The 17,450-nt window shown below is 38.4% G+C and overlaps 2 protein-coding genes across 7 annotated transcripts in view; one reads left to right on the top strand and one right to left on the bottom strand.

Annotated features, from left to right (window-relative positions):
* Nucleotides 1–750: 750 nt before the first annotated feature.
* Nucleotides 751–17,450, top strand: part of LOC110971418 (phospholipid transfer protein-like) — a 27,890-nt gene continuing 11,190 nt past the window's right edge. The window contains exons 1-15 of one of the 5 annotated variants that reach the window (XM_051941382.1): nucleotides 751–817; nucleotides 1,116–1,231; nucleotides 1,401–1,488; nucleotides 2,329–2,457; nucleotides 2,745–2,888; nucleotides 2,967–3,018; nucleotides 4,004–4,165; nucleotides 4,272–4,439; nucleotides 5,606–5,656; nucleotides 6,506–6,673; nucleotides 15,355–15,434; nucleotides 15,503–15,542; nucleotides 15,627–15,678; nucleotides 15,749–15,825; nucleotides 16,145–16,318. In XM_051941382.1, the coding sequence (XP_051797342.1) occupies nucleotides 1,123–1,231; nucleotides 1,401–1,488; nucleotides 2,329–2,457; nucleotides 2,745–2,888; nucleotides 2,967–3,018; nucleotides 4,004–4,165; nucleotides 4,272–4,439; nucleotides 5,606–5,656; nucleotides 6,506–6,673; nucleotides 15,355–15,434; nucleotides 15,503–15,542; nucleotides 15,627–15,678; nucleotides 15,749–15,825; nucleotides 16,145–16,228 (1,404 nt within the window). In that variant the 5' untranslated portion in view covers nucleotides 751–817; nucleotides 1,116–1,122 and the 3' untranslated portion in view covers nucleotides 16,229–16,318. Of the gene's footprint in view, nucleotides 818–1,115; nucleotides 1,232–1,400; nucleotides 1,489–2,328; nucleotides 2,458–2,744; nucleotides 2,889–2,966; nucleotides 3,019–4,003; nucleotides 4,166–4,271; nucleotides 4,440–5,605; nucleotides 5,657–6,505; nucleotides 6,674–15,354; nucleotides 15,435–15,502; nucleotides 15,543–15,626; nucleotides 15,679–15,748; nucleotides 15,826–16,144; nucleotides 16,319–17,450 lie in introns of those variants that run through there. The other 4 variants (XM_051941383.1, XM_051941381.1, XM_051941384.1 and 1 more) reach the window with 4 other exon arrangements.
* Nucleotides 15,450–17,450, bottom strand: part of rdm1 (RAD52 motif containing 1) — a 20,536-nt gene continuing 18,535 nt past the window's right edge. Inside the window, exons 7-8 of one of the 2 annotated variants that reach the window (XM_051941388.1) lie at nucleotides 16,338–16,423; nucleotides 15,450–16,241 (exon numbers count right to left, since the gene is read on the bottom strand). In XM_051941388.1, the coding sequence (XP_051797348.1) occupies nucleotides 16,343–16,423 (81 nt within the window). In that variant the 3' untranslated portion in view covers nucleotides 15,450–16,241; nucleotides 16,338–16,342. The remainder of the gene's footprint in view (nucleotides 16,242–16,337; nucleotides 16,424–17,450) is intronic. The other variant, XM_051941387.1, reaches the window with a different exon arrangement.

Raw genomic sequence — 17,450 nt, 5'->3', positions numbered from 1 at the left:
CACATTTGTTTCAGCATGACTTTACTGAAAACTATGAATCGACACATTTAAACTTCCATCAACTTTCAGAGCACTCACTTGTGCTCAAACATGATGACAAAGATGTTTTAATCTTTTATTTCTTGCAATATATTTTATCAATCTAAGCACACACTGAACAGAAAACTAACCACATCCTTTGTATAAAATCACTGAAATATTCTAAACTGTATCCCTCACAGTAATCAAATTACTTCTCACAGTAGAGTATTGTCTCTGATGGAGAATGAGTCCACTCATTTCTGCTCACATCTTCTCACATTCTTCACTCACTGTTCTGTTCAGTGACTCTTTGCTAGAGGGCTTGCATTGCTCTACCTTTCTCTGGAAAATAACACAAAGGTTCTGTTGAGTTCAGGTGAAAAGTTTGAATCACTGGCAGATTGTTGCTTTTGTCTGCAGAAACAACCGGATTGTCCATCTATGATTAAATATCAGCATCCTCTTATTGATGTGTTTTGGGTTTTTTCTGTGTTCATTTGAGTTTTGACTTCATCATGATTCCACTGAGGCATCTGACAGTGCATCCACGCATGTTTCTTTTTTTCACGGGAATTCGGGGATCGTGTTCAGATTCAAGGAGTTGAGGTTCACTGGGAGGCCTCAGAAATTAAAGAACCTCTTCAGGCAACTTTATCTGCTTAGATGCAGCTGCTGCAGCTTCCTGTCCTTATTTAGTCACAGGACGAGTCCGTGAAGCTGCAGCGTCATGTTTCCTATCAGTATAAGAAGAAGTGAGTTCGTGACATTTGGATCAGTTGCTGGAGACATCAACCAGGTAACCATGACAATAACAATAATGATAATACAGAGGCTGTTCTAGTTGACTTCATCTCATTTGGTTTGTTACAAACTGCTCATGTCTGTTGTGCTTTTGTAAATAATGCTTTCATTCAGGTCACAAACTTGACCTGTCTGTCAGTTTTGACACTCATCAGTTCTGAATACATTCTGTAAGACATGAAGGCAGCTTTGTGATAAGTGTTGTCGTTTCTGATGCCTCACTGTGTTGGATTGTCACTGCTGAAACTCTGTGGTTCTTTGTGGTTGTTTCTTCTTTGTGTGTTTTCTGTTAGTGTCAGGATGACCTCCAGTGTATATTCCATCCTCCTCGTCTCGCTGGTTTTCTGCGTCTCGGTGGTCGATCCTACCGGCGTTAAAATCAGAATCACCAACCAAGCACTGAATATGTGTAAGATTCACAAACTAACTGAACCTTTCTTCATCCTGTTTGTGTTCATCTGTGTGTCTGAGGTTCCTGAATGTTTTCTGGTATGTTCTGATCAGCTGTTTGGTCACAGGAACACCGACTGAACGTTCTCCTCATCAGTCTGCTTTATTCTTTGAATGTGGTTCCACAGTGAGGGACCAGGCTCAGGCTATCGTCCAGGAGCAACTGCTCAACCAACCCTTTGAAGGGTTCCAGATTTCAGTCTGCACCATCGACAGGTGAGGCGCTTCAGTCAGTCACAGAACCCAAATAACGAAGTGAACTGTGACCAGAATCTGAGGATAATAGCTGTGTGAAAACACCATGTTCACTTTTAGCAGCAGTGTTTAAACTGGTCACTGTAACTCCTGTTTGTAAAGAAAACATCTGAATGCTGCATATTGAGATATTTTCAGCTAAAAAGATGAAACCAGATAAACTGCTGACCTCTCATTTAGCTTATTACTTTTTCAAACTCAGATGAATATTTTGTTCAACAATGAATCAGTTATTTTACTTCTGTTTGAGACCTGAGGGGAGTCTCCACAACATCATCTTCCAATACAACCAAACTGCAACCAATATGGCTTTGAGATGTCATTTGATTTAAAAAAAAAAAATCATATTTTGTCTTCTGTGACATCATAACAGTAATCTGAACTTCAGATTCTTCAGTCTCAGACTTCTGTTTTGTTTTTTGACATTGTTTACTTACTGGTTTGATTCAGACATTAAAACCTTGAACGTGAGTGACAGTAAACATATAAATTAATGGAAGAAATATGTTGATTAGAAACACGTTTTGTATGTGGTAGTTTCAAATGTAATCCAACAGAAAATATGTTTCCCTGAAACTTAACTATGAAAGCAGTTTGGTTGTACAAGAATGTCATTTTGTGGAGACTCCATTGTGTAATTATATTTTCTACCACATTCACTAATCAACACTAGTGTGAGTTTGTATTTTTGAGCTGATGCAGGTGAAGCACTGTTGTTGTTTCACATGTGGAGAGGAAAGAAATCCTCATCAGTCACATCAATCTGTTCATTCAGCTGCTTCTTCCTCTCCTTCTGCTCAGGCTGACGATAACTCAGCTGACCGTCCACCGGGCCGAACTTCGTTTCAGGCAGAACTCGGGTTTCCAGTTTGTAATGCAGAACTTTGAGGCCAGATTCAGCTTTAATCATCAGCTCGACGTGCTTGGCTTGTGAGTTCTCAGTTTGACCTGCAGGAGAATTAACCTCTGAGATGGAGAACATCCACCGACCATAGAAAGTAGAAGTTAAACCATGCCACAATAATTACAATAAAATATGTTTTCATTTCACTTTATCAGGTAAGTTTGTGCTCATTTTGTGTCTCTGTTGTTGTTTTGCATCTTTCTGTGAACTTCCTGCTTCCATTCAAAGGACAGATTGATGAATCAGTTGATCACTTCACCTGCAGATGTTGAGTTGTTCTGCTGTCATAACTCTTCTTTGTTTAATTCTTCAGTCAGCACACTGGAGCTAAAGAATTCGTAGCTCAAGGCGTCTCCGCCAACATGGAACTGAGTCTGATCCGAACCCAACAAGGACGTTTGGCTGTCGCCATGCCGACCTGTGAGGCCTCAATTGAGCGGATGACGCTGATCCCAAGGTAACTGGAGGATCTGGGCAAAGACCAGGGCAGATTGTGGGTTTGGATGAACCTAATGATGCCTGTTTGTGTTTGTAGAACCCTGCTGAACGTACTGACGGGCTGTCTGCGCCACCTGTTCAATTTCCTGGTTGGTCTTTTCTGTGTTAATCAGTCTTTAGTTGGAGGTTGAACCGGCAGACAAAATAGTGAATAAACCAAACTTTGTCCAGATTAGTTTGAACTGAATTTCATTTAAAGCTCTACACCTGCTGACAACGTTAAGATGCTTGTTATCTTCTGAAACCCATCAAAATTACTCCATTTATTTAAAAAAAAAAAAAGGAGAATAAAGAATATCAAAACTGGGGAGAAAAAATTATCAAGTTTTCAGCTTTGTGACAGTTGGTCTTTGTTTCTGTGATGTGTGGTTGAATCAGGAAAATTAATCAAACCAACGGTTTAAGGTCTCAGTTGCATAAGATTATGTAAAACCAGAACATTGTTCCTGGTTCTGATTCTCCAGGACTGACTCATTTGTGACCAATAGTGAAACATTCGGAGAGCTTTCAGCTGAACTGCAAGCAGGGTTTCCACAGAGAGACTGAGAGGAAAATCAAAACTACTGGATCAATAAAATAAATGCAGCATGACTCAAAAATAATAAATGGAGTTGTTGGAAGATACATTCAGCATGGTGAAACATTGTTCTACAGCTGATGAGCAGAGTAGAGAGAAACTGTCTGGAGAGGAAACGATAAAGTGATAAAAAAAAAATACCTGCAATATGAGGAGTTCTCGACTTTTAAGATCCGAGGAAGCATGCTGGACATGATGTTCTAGTTTTTCTTTATGATTTTGTGAAATAAATTAAGCTTTTTCTCTTTGCATTTCTATTTCGTGACTTCAACACATTGCCTATCTTGTAAAAATCCTTTCATTATTAAAATGAATGGACTTTGGATTAACTGAGTCCTGCTGACGGAAAACATTTCTAAATTTTCTTTCCTTCTTCATGTTGTTCTGTTTCCAAAGAGCTGCAGGACTTTAAATTGCAGAGAAAAATGAACCACAGTGAAGAAAAATGACAGAAACTGCCGTGAGTTCTGAAGGTTAACTAGTTTGTCTGTCCACAGTTCTGTCCTTTGGTGCAGCGGTACGGCATCCCTTATGTGAACCAGATGTTGGAGACCATACCAATGAGGGCAGAAGTGTTTCCAAACTTTGGCATCAGCATTGACTATTCTCTGACCAGAGACGTCCAAGTGACGGCCAACAGCCTCGACATGTCTTTCAACGTGAGAAAATTTATTTACAGCCATCCTGATCACCTTGAATCACCTGCAGAGTCTGGCGCCATGTTGTTTCTTACGGAGTTGACTCACACTTCCTGTTTTCTGACAGGGTTTGGTGTTTAGGGAGGGTGAGAACATTCCTGCCCTGAATCCTGCTGTGGATCCAGTTTTTACTGAGAACAACCTCATGGCTTATGTGGGCGTCTCAGAGTTTGTCTTCAACAGCGCCGCTGTGGCCTTCTACAACGCAGGAATCCTGGGCAAGAAGTTTGAGACGGTTGGAAAATCACCCAGCACCACAGAGATGACTGATAGTGCTCAGCTGCACATGATGAAAATAATTCCAAGACAGATGAGACGATAGATGTGATGATTAAAGCACCAGGACGGTTTTGTCTTTCTCAGAAAACAGGATAGAATTTTTTTCATGGTATCATAAAATTAACAACAAAAAACAAACACAGAGACCAGGGATGCTGTGATCAGACTTTCATTTATTTCTTTTAATTGTTTCCAATCTCATCAAAGTCATTTAATATTTTAATATTTCTGCCAATACCAGATACTATTCTTACAAATAAGACAAACTTCATATACTGTACATCAGCTGTAGTACCTGGTTGTTCCACTAGGTGGAATTTACTGACTGTTTAGTAGAGACCAGGCGTGAACTAACCGTGACTCCACCCTTTGGTTTCAACGCTGAGAAAATGAAGCCCGGATTTTGCTACTTCCTGGTCGCCATTTTGGATTTTTTGGAGCCAGTGACGTAAAAAGCGTCATCAAACAGGCTGGACCGGAGAGCAACTTGGGGCAGGACCAGTCTATGGGCGGGCCAGACTGAGAACAGAAGACTCTCTCACTTGATAGACAAGACTGTCAATCAAGTATAGCCACGCCCCCTGGCTCCGCCAACTTTATTTATTTAAAATTCAGTATTGATTTATTTTAAGATCGGCCACCTGATCTCTCATTTTGACCATGAAAACTAACGGCAAAAAATCCTGAGCTGTAGAAAATCAGTCTATCAAATATTATTTTTTCCAGAGATGAATTGGGGTCTATGGAGCAAAAGCTTTTTGGAGCCAACCCTAGTGGATGGCGTGATATTGCAAGTTTTTGACACTTCCGGGTGGGCTTCATTTTTGGAGCCAGATGCTACGTCCATCTTTACGGTAGAGACCAGAGGAGGTGGTACTTCTGTGTTTCTGGTATGTTCTGATCAGCTGTTTGGTCACAGGAACATCGATTGAACGTTCTCCTCATCAGTCTACTTTGTTCTTTGAATGTGGTTCCACAGTGAGGGACCAGGCTCAGGCACCTGAGAGAGCATTGTGGGAGTTCAGCTGGCAATGGAGCCCCTTGACAAAAGACATTTGTTACCTCAAACTGAGGTAACAAATGTCACTATTAAGTGACATTGTCGTTTTCCTTCCTCAACAGATCTCCTCAAGAGCTGCCAAACGTTATTTAAGATTTCGTCAGTTTTTCTCGGTGAGTAAAAACAAAACACTTCAGAAAGAAAACTGCAGCTCAACACCCTTCCTACAGTTACAAACAGAGAAGTGATGCATAATGGAGCAGCTACAACAGAAATATGTTTTTTGTACAATATCTGACAGAGCTGGTTACTACAGCTGCATACATTTTTATTACAAGTAAAAATAATAATGTTTTTTATGTTTATTATGATCATGTCTTCACAAATTTCATAATTATTTATTATGGAAACAATCACTTATTAATAAGAAATGACTGGATATCACTACAATGTCAACTAAATAACCGTCCAAATTTAATAACAACCACCTTCTAATTAGCTAAACAATAATAAAATTATTCAAAAACTGTTTTGATTGTGTTCTTTTTATTAAGTTGAGATAATCATGACAGATATTTCTTTTTTGGCCATATATAAAATTTTATATGGAAAATAACTAATTGTATCTGTGTGCAAGAAATCACTTTCAACTGCTACCCATTACAAAAACACCTCTCAAGGAAGTGTGTTGATTCCAGATCACATGACCTGCTCCACATGATGTCATTTCCTCCCGAAGAAAAGACTGAAAGACTTCAAGGCTTTCTGAGTTACTTAATATAAAGTAGTGTGTGAGTCAAGTGTGGATTTATGGCATGTTAACAAGTTTACTACAATATCTTTATCAATGACTTTCAATTTCAATTTTACATTTTACACATTTTTTTTCTGTAAAAATACCATGTGGTTATAGGTGGGTTTGTTGATTTTTAGGCCTGAAACCAGCAAAAATGTCAATTATGTTACAAAAAGTCCTGCAATTATATATTGACCCAGCTGTTCCTGATGCTGTGTTTCCATAGCAACCATGGCGTATGAGGGCTCCCCTTGCTGCTGCCGTTGAACTGACGGAGCCTCCAAGAATCAGCATCACTCAAAGGCAGGGAGTCACGGTGAACCTGAGAGTCCGAGTCAGTGCAGCATCAGTGCCACCGAACAGAGAACCTCAAGTCATAACATCAGTATCTGCGGTGAGAAACGACCAACCACGTCACTGCCTGAAATATTAAACACATCACAGCTTTTACAACAAACGTTATTTGAATGAATTTTATGACACACCGTGACATTTTACTGACTTAACATGACATTTTATTTTGGTTTTCGAGACATGTTACACTATGACTTTGTTTTGGAACGATAAGCTGTGGAATAAATTCTTTAGGGCATTTTTATGACACGCGATGCTGTGGCAATTTAATAAATTTTTCAATGACACAGTACTATAGTGTTTTCCATGACATGCAAAAATAAGACTTTTTAATTCTGTTTGTAGCGACATGCTATACTGTAATATATTTATTGACTTGTGAATGAAATGCAATGACATTTCAGTTGACTTTGACATCACATTCCATCCGAAGATATTTTCATTGACTTTTTTAACGACAAACTGAAAGATGACATTTTTGCATAGACATCAGGATATAGGAACAACTTTTGATTCATGTTATTTGCATAATATAATGCAGCAACATTTTTATTTATTTTAAAAAGCATGCTATACTATGAAATTTTCATTGACATTTTGTCTTTGATTATGTCTTAATGCTAAAATACAATGTTTAATTTCATTTTCAATGATTTATTAGCAGCATGCTATGTTATACAATAACAATGAAGAAGGACAGGGGAAACTGCTACAGGATGTGCAGGTGTGATGATCTGATGGATGAGTTGGTTCAGGAACACAGAGACAAGGAGGCACTTTTTTATAAATTAAAAACAATTAAGAGTCGAAACTAAAGTAAAACAGACAACAAAAAAACCCCAGCTTAAACTGAAGAAAAGGACGTTTAACAAGCCCACAATTCATAGTCAGTGTTTGTTTAAAAAAAACACAAAATAGTTACATTTTGGATGACATTCTAAACTATGACGTTATGGTGAAATTTTTGGACGACATACTAACCTATGACGTTTTTTGTCCATTTTCGGACGACATCCTATACTATGACGTTTTTGGTCATATTTTGGACGACATACTAAACTATGATGTTTTTTCCACATTTTGGACGACATGCTAAACTATGACGTTTTGGTCACATTTTGGACAACATACTAAACTATGACGTTTTGGTCACATTTTGGACGACATACGAAACTATGACGTTTTGGTGACATTTTGGACGACATGCTAAATTATGACGTTTTGGTGACATTTTGGATGACATACTAAACTATGACGTTTTGGTCATATTTTGGACGACATACGAAACTATGACGTTTTGGTGACATTTTGGACGACATGCTAAATTATGACGTTTTGGTGACATTTTGGATGACATACTAAACTATGACGTTTTGGTCACATTTTGGACGACATACGAAACTATGACGTTTTGGTGACATTTTGGACGACATGCTAAATTATGACGTTTTGGTGACATTTTGGATGACATACTAAACTATGACGTTTTGGTCACATTTTGGACGACATGCTAAATTATGACGTTTTGGTGACATTTTGGACGACATCCTATACTATGACGTTTTTGGTCACATTTTGGACGACATACTAAACTATGACGTTTTGGTCACATTTTGGACGACATCCTATACTATGACGTTTTTGGTCACATTTTGGACGACATACTAAACTATGACGTTTTGGTCACATTTTGGACGACATACTAAACTATGACGTTTTGGTGACATTTTGGACGACATGCTAAACTATGACGTTTTGGTCACATTTTGGACGACATGCTAAATTATGACGTTTTGGTCACATTTTGGACGACATACGAAACTATGACGTTTTGGTGACATTTTGGACGACATGCTAAATTATGACGTTTTGGTGACATTTTGGACGACATACTAAACTATGACGTTTTGGTCACATTTTGGACGACATCCTATACTATGATGTTTTTGGTCATATTTTGGACGACATACTAAACTATGACGTTTTGGTCACATTTTGGACGACATACTAAACTATGACGTTTTGGTGACATTTTGGACGACATGCTAAACTATGACGTTTTGGTGACATTTTGGACGACATACTAAACTATGACGTTTTGGTCACATTTTGGACGACATACTAAACTATGACGTTTTGGTCACATTTTGGACGACATGCTAAACTATGACGTTTTGGTGACATTTTGGATGACATACTAAACTATGACGTTTTGGTCACATTTTGGACGACATACGAAACTATGACGTTTTGGTGACATTTTGGACGACATGCTAAATTATGACGTTTTGGTGACATTTTGGATGACATACTAAACTATGACGTTTTGGTCACATTTTGGACGACATGCTAAATTATGACGTTTTTGGTCATATTTTGGACGACATCCTATACTATGACGTTTTTGGTCACATTTTGGACGACATACTAAACTATGACGTTTTGGTCACATTTTGGATGACATGCTAAACTATGACGTTTTGGTCACATTTTGGACGACATACTAAACTATGACGTTTTGGTCACATTTTGGACGACATACTAAACTATGACGTTTTGGTCACATTTTGGACGACATACGAAACTATGACGTTTTGGTGACATTTTGGACGACATGCTAAACTATGAGGTTTTGGTCACATTTTGGACAACATACTAAACTATGACGTTTTGGTCACATTTTGGACGACATACGAAACTATGACGTTTTGGTGACATTTTGGACGACATGCTAAATTATGACGTTTTGGTGACATTTTGGATGACATACTAAACTATGACGTTTTGGTCATATTTTGGACGACATACGAAACTATGACGTTTTGGTGACATTTTGGACGACATGCTAAATTATGACGTTTTGGTGACATTTTGGATGACATACTAAACTATGACGTTTTGGTCATATTTTGGACGACATACGAAACTATGACGTTTTGGTGACATTTTGGACGACATGCTAAATTATGACGTTTTGGTGACATTTTGGATGACATACTAAACTATGACGTTTTGGTCACATTTTGGACGACATGCTAAATTATGACGTTTTGGTGACATTTTGGACGACATACTAAACTATGACGTTTTGGTCACATTTTGGACGACATCCTATACTATGACGTTTTTGGTCACATTTTGGACGACATACTAAACTATGACGTTTTGGTCACATTTTGGACGACATACTAAACTATGACGTTTTGGTGACATTTTGGACGACATGCTAAACTATGACGTTTTGGTCACATTTTGGACGACATGCTAAATTATGATGTTTTGGTCACATTTTGGACGACATGCTAAATTATGACGTTTTGGTGACATTTTGGATGACATACTAAACTATGACGTTTTGGTCATATTTTGGACGACATACGAAACTATGACGTTTTGGTGACATTTTGGACGACATGCTAAATTATGACGTTTTGGTGACATTTTGGATGACATACTAAACTATGACGTTTTGGTCACATTTTGGACGACATGCTAAATTATGACGTTTTGGTGACATTTTGGACGACATACTAAACTATGACGTTTTGGTCACATTTTGGACGACATCCTATACTATGACGTTTTTGGTCACATTTTGGACGACATACTAAACTATGACGTTTTGGTCACATTTTGGACGACATACTAAACTATGACGTTTTGGTGACATTTTGGACGACATGCTAAACTATGACGTTTTGGTCACATTTTGGACGACATGCTAAATTATGATGTTTTGGTCACATTTTGGACGACACACGAAACTATGACGTTTTGGTGACATTTTGGACGACATGCTAAATTATGACGTTTTGGTGACATTTTGGACGACATACTAAACTATGACGTTTTGGTCACATTTTGGACGACATCCTATACTATGACGTTTTTGGTCATATTTTGGACGACATACTAAACTATGACGTTTTGGTCACATTTTGGACGACATACTAAACTATGACGTTTTGGTCACATTTTGGATGACATGCTAAACTATGACGTTTTGGTCACATTTTGGACGACATACTAAACTATGACGTTTTGGTCACATTTTGGACGACATACTAAACTATGACGTTTTGGTGACATTTTGGACGACATGCTAAACTATGACGTTTTGGTGACATTTTGGACGACATACTAAACTATGACGTTTTGGTCACATTTTGGACGACATACTAAACTATGACGTTTTGGTCACATTTTGGACGACATGCTAAATTATGACGTTTTGGTCACATTTTGGACGACATACGAAACTATGACGTTTTGGTGACATTTTGGACGACATGCTAAATTATGACGTTTTGGTGACATTTTGGACGACATACTAAACTATGACGTTTTGGTCACATTTTGGACGACATCCTATACTATGACGTTTTTGGTCATATTTTGGACGACATACTAAACTATGACGTTTTGGTCACATTTTGGACGACATACTAAACTATGACGTTTTGGTCACATTTTGGATGACATGCTAAACTATGACGTTTTGGTCACATTTTGGACGACATACTAAACTATGACGTTTTGGTCACATTTTGGACGACATACTAAACTATGACGTTTTGGTCACATTTTGGACGACATACGAAACTATGACGTTTTGGTGACATTTTGGACGACATGCTAAACTATGACGTTTTGGTCACATTTTGGACAACATACTAAACTATGACGTTTTGGTCACATTTTGGACGACATACTAAACTATGACGTTTTGGTCACATTTTGGACGACATGCTAAATTATGACGTTTTGGTCACATTTTGGACGACATACGAAACTATGACGTTTTGGTGACATTTTGGACGACATACTAAACTATGACGTTTTGGTCACATTTTGGACGACATCCTATACTATGACGTTTTTGGTCATATTTTGGACGACATACTAAACTATGACGTTTTGGTCACATTTTGGACGACATACTAAACTATGACGTTTTGGTCACATTTTGGATGACATGCTAAACTATGACGTTTTGGTCACATTTTGGACGACATACTAAACTATGACGTTTTGGTCACATTTTGGACGACATACTAAACTATGACGTTTTGGTCACATTTTGGACGACATACGAAACTATGACGTTTTGGTGACATTTTGGACGACATGCTAAACTATGACGTTTTGGTCACATTTTGGACAACATACTAAACTATGACGTTTTGGTGACATTTTGGACGACATACGAAACTATGACGTTTTGGTGACATTTTGGACGACATGCTAAATTATGACGTTTTGGTGACATTTTGGATGACATACTAAACTATGACGTTTTGGTCATATTTTGGACGACATACGAAACTATGACGTTTTGGTGACATTTTGGACGACATGCTAAATTATGACGTTTTGGTGACATTTTGGATGACATACTAAACTATGACGTTTTGGTCATATTTTGGACGACATACGAAACTATGACGTTTTGGTGACATTTTGGACGACATGCTAAATTATGACGTTTTGGTGACATTTTGGATGACATACTAAACTATGACGTTTTGGTCACATTTTGGACGACATGCTAAATTATGACGTTTTGGTGACATTTTGGACGACATACTAAACTATGACGTTTTGGTCACATTTTGGACGACATCCTATACTATGACGTTTTTGGTCACATTTTGGACGACATACTAAACTATGACGTTTTGGTCACATTTTGGACGACATACTAAACTATGACGTTTTGGTGACATTTTGGACGACATGCTAAATTATGACGTTTTGGTCACATTTTGGACGACATACGAAACTATGACGTTTTGGTGACATTTTGGACGACATGCTAAATTATGACGTTTTGGTGACATTTTGGACGACATACTAAACTATGACGTTTTGGTCACATTTTGGACGACATCCTATACTATGACGTTTTTGGTCATATTTTGGACGACATACTAAACTATGACGTTTTGGTCACATTTTGGACGACATACTAAACTATGACGTTTTGGTGACATTTTGGACGACATGCTAAACTATGACGTTTTGGTGACATTTTGGACGACATACTAAACTATGACGTTTTGGTCACATTTTGGACGACATACTAAACTATGACGTTTTGGTCACATTTTGGACGACATACGAAACTATGACGTTTTGGTGACATTTTGGACGACATGCTAAACTATGACGTTTTGGTCACATTTTGGACGACATACTAAACTATGACGTTTTGGTCACATTTTGGACGACATACGAAATTATGACGTTTTGGTGACATTTTGGACGACATGCTAAATTATGACGTTTTGGTCACATTTTGGATGACATACTAAACTATGACGTTTTGGTCATATTTTGGACGACATACTAAACTATGACGTTTTTGGTCACATTTTGGACGACATGCTAAATTATGACGTTTTTGTCATATTTTGGACAAGATACTAAACTATGACATTTTTGGCCACATTTTGGACGAGATACTAAACTATGACGTTTTTGGACGACATACTAAACTATGACGTTTTTGGACGACATACTAAACTATGACGTTTTGGTCACATTTTGGACGACATACTAAACTATGACGTTTTGGTCACATTTTGGACGACATACTAAACTATGACGTTTTGGTCACATTTTGGACGACATCCTATACTATGACGTTTTGGTCACATTTTGGACGACATACGAAACTATGACGTTTTGGTCACATTTTGGACGACATGCTAAATTATGACGTTTTGGTGACATTTTGGATGACATACTAAACTATGACGTTTTGGTCACATTTTGGACAACATACTAAACTATGACGTTTTGGTCACATTTTGGACGACATACGAAACTATGACGTTTTGGTGACATTTTGGACGACATGCTAAATTATGACGTTTTGGTGACATTTTGGATGACATACTAAACTATGACGTTTTGGTCATATTTTGGATGACATACGAAACTATGACGTTTTGGTGACATTTTGGACGACATACGAAACTATGACGTTTTGGTGACATTTTGGACGACATGCTAAATTATGACGTTTTGGTGACATTTTGGATGACATACTAAACTATGACGTTTTGGTCACATTTTGGACGACATGCTAAATTATGACGTTTTGGTGACATTTTGGACGACATACTAAACTATGACGTTTTGGTCACATTTTGGACGACATCCTATACTATGACGTTTTTGGTCACATTTTGGACGACATACTAAACTATGACGTTTTGGTCACATTTTGGACGACATACTAAACTATGACGTTTTGGTGACATTTTGGACGACATGCTAAACTATGACGTTTTGGTCACATTTTGGACGACATGCTAAATTATGACGTTTTGGTCACATTTTGGACGACATACGAAACTATGACGTTTTGGTGACATTTTGGACGACATGCTAAATTATGACGTTTTGGTGACATTTTGGACGACATACTAAACTATGACGTTTTGGTCACATTTTGGACGACATCCTATACTATGACGTTTTTGGTCATATTTTGGACGACATACTAAACTATGACGTTTTGGTCACATTTTGGACGACATGCTAAATTATGACGTTTTGGTGACATTTTGGACGACATGCTAAACTATGACGTTTTGGTGACATTTTGGACGACATACTAAACTATGACGTTTTGGTCACATTTTGGACGACATACTAAACTATGACGTTTTGGTCACATTTTGGACGACATACGAAACTATGACGTTTTGGTGACATTTTGGACGACATGCTAAACTATGACGTTTTGGTCACATTTTGGACGACATACTAAACTATGACGTTTTGGTCACATTTTGGACGACATACGAAATTATGACGTTTTGGTGACATTTTGGACGACATGCTAAATTATGACGTTTTGGTCACATTTTGGATGACATACTAAACTATGACGTTTTGGTCATATTTTGGACGACATACTAAACTATGACGTTTTTGGTCACATTTTGGACGACATGCTAAATTATGACGTTTTTGTCATATTTTGGACAAGATACTAAACTATGACATTTTTGGCCACATTTTGGACGAGATACTAAACTATGACGTTTTTGGACGACATACTAAACTATGACGTTTTTGGACGACATACTAAACTATGACGTTTTGGTCACATTTTGGACGACATACTAAACTATGACGTTTTGGTCACATTTTGGACGACATACTAAACTATGACGTTTTGGTCACATTTTGGACGACATACGAAACTATGACGTTTTGGTGACATTTTGGACGACATGCTAAACTATGACGTTTTGGTCACATTTTGGACGACATACTAAACTATGACGTTTTGGTCACATTTTGGACGACATACGAAACTATGACGTTTTGGTGACATTTTGGACGACATGCTAAATTATGACGTTTTGGTGACATTTTGGATGACATACTAAACTATGACGTTTTGGTCATATTTTGGACGACATACTAAACTATGACGTTTTGGTCACATTTTGGACGACATGCTAAATTATGACGTTTTTGTCATATTTTGGACAAGATACTAAACTATGACATTTTTGGCCGCATTTTGGACGAGATACTAAACTATGACGTTTTTGTGACATTTTCGACGACATACTAAACTATGGTGTTTTCTCTCCCTTTTCAGCATACTGCAATATAATCTTTATAATGGTCTTCATAACCAAGAACAATCTCACAGCACTGTTAGACTAATATCTTCTTTTTCTTGTTGTGTTGCAGACATGTGAAGTTACAGTGATGGTGACCATCCACGGATCTGCTGCAGGGAATCGTCTCTTCCTTCCTTACAGTAACTTGAGGTAGGTGCACACACATAAGTTATGACATCATATTTTATTGTATTTCACAATCTGTTTGTCTTTTCCAGGTGTCGCATTGTCACCCGTAATCAGCTAAGACAAACTTTGGTACGAACTTGTTTTCTGACAAATGAAACTGTAATATGTGGTGGTTTGGAAGCAGCTGTAACAGTGTTTGTTGTTGCTGTGCAGGTTGTACCTCTGGAAGAGCTGCTGAACAACAGAGCGTCCGACTTCCTGGAAGGTAACCAGCAGCACGATGAGCTTCCCTCTAACAGGCTGATCAGACATCTTTAACTGGTTTCTTGTGTTAGGTTGGTTCAGAGATGGAGTTGAGCTTCCTCTACCTCATGGACTGATCTTCACCAATTCTTTGCTCCAGTATCAGGACGTGAGTCTCCACATTCCATCATGTAGTGCCCCCCAGTGGTCCTGTGTAGTTGTGGTCACTGACATACTTGTTATCACATTTGACATGTTTTGCGTAATTTTGAACATTATCAAGTCATTAATGAGAATATTTTGTCTTTTTGGGCCCCTTGGAGTGCTACATGACCACAGCCCCATTGCAGTGTAGAACTGTTCCTTTGATGCACGTTCTTTAGTCCTTAATGCAGACTGAAGCTCCTCAACATACTGGGCCTGTACTGGTACCAGGAGTCCATCCCAGTGACTGCAATGGCTCATAAACTGGTGTCTGCTGTGTGCAGGGCTCCGTGGTGGTTGGAGGGAACCTGAACCTGACTCCCGCTGGGAGGCAGAGGGTGTTGAATGGAGATAATGCCGGCAGATAAACGTTCTTCACGTCTGGAACCAGAGTTCAAACAGAAACAAAGCTTCAGAACAGTTTCATGTTTGTCTGCAATAAAAGCTTCCGCATCAGATTCTGGTCGTTGTACTCACTGATTCTATGATACTGTAAAATCCAACTGGTCATCATCAGGAACATCTTTATCTGCAGGAACCTCCACACAGGAGAACTCATTCACCTGGAGAACACACAGCTATGTCAGCTATACTGTATCAGCTACACCTTTATCAACCACACCATCGTATTACAGTTTTCCTCAGTCGCTTTGATACATTTCTCGAATCATCCCCGACATTTGCAAAACAGTAAGTGCATTTCTCAAAACAATTCATACAAACAGCAAAACTCCATGGATTACCTGCAAAAGTCAGTCTCTTGCTCCAAATCCTTAGTTCATCTCTCAAAAGTAAATATCTGTGTCAGTGAACATGTCAGTGCCATCAGACTTACAGGTCCTCGTGTCATTGTGTGTAGATAAGACGGTCAAATAATTTAGTCATGTTGTTAGTATAACAGTGTACTCTGGAGGGATGTTCTGATGTAAACTATGGATAAAGTTCTGATGAAAATTATTGTTTGATTTATGTCAACGTAGACTGACATTGGACAGATTTCACAGATTGGATATCTGAAGGTTGGACAAAAATAAAATAAAATTCTGACATGTCATAGCCTAACAATTACTGAGAGAAAGAACACTAATCATTAATAAGAGGTCTTACCTGTAAAATATGCAGACGACATGGCCCTGGTGGCACACATTGTTAACACCCAGGCCTTGACACAATACCAGCAGGAGGTTCACACCCTGGTCCAAACCTTTGCTGAAAGTTCACTGAAGCTGAACATTTTAAAGACTAAAGCACTATGCTGTTAGCCTAGCCACGCTATACCCATGTTTCTGACGGCACAAGGGTCTAGGGAAGCTCGACAGGGAGGGAGGCGGGCTAAAAGGTTGTCTATCAAATCACTCTGCAGCAATTGGATAGGTATACAACCAATCAGCGCAACGAATAGGCTCCTAGAGCGCCGGAAATCAGAGGATGCGAGTTCGGTGAAGCCTTATTTATACAGTCAATGGGTGAAGCTCAAGTATATTACAGACATGTTAACAGAAAGATTATTCAGAGTCGGTGCTAATGTAGCTCAACGACTGTTGTCGTTTTTGTTGTCGACCCTGGCAGAGAATTAAATTCGTTGCCGTG

The sequence above is a fragment of the Acanthochromis polyacanthus genome, chromosome 21 (genome assembly GCF_021347895.1).
Source record: "Acanthochromis polyacanthus isolate Apoly-LR-REF ecotype Palm Island chromosome 21, KAUST_Apoly_ChrSc, whole genome shotgun sequence".
NCBI classification, from domain to species: Eukaryota; Metazoa; Chordata; class Actinopteri; family Pomacentridae; genus Acanthochromis; species Acanthochromis polyacanthus.
The sequence above is the reverse complement of the archived record's forward strand: the minus strand, read 5'-3'. Positions and strand labels throughout refer to the sequence as shown.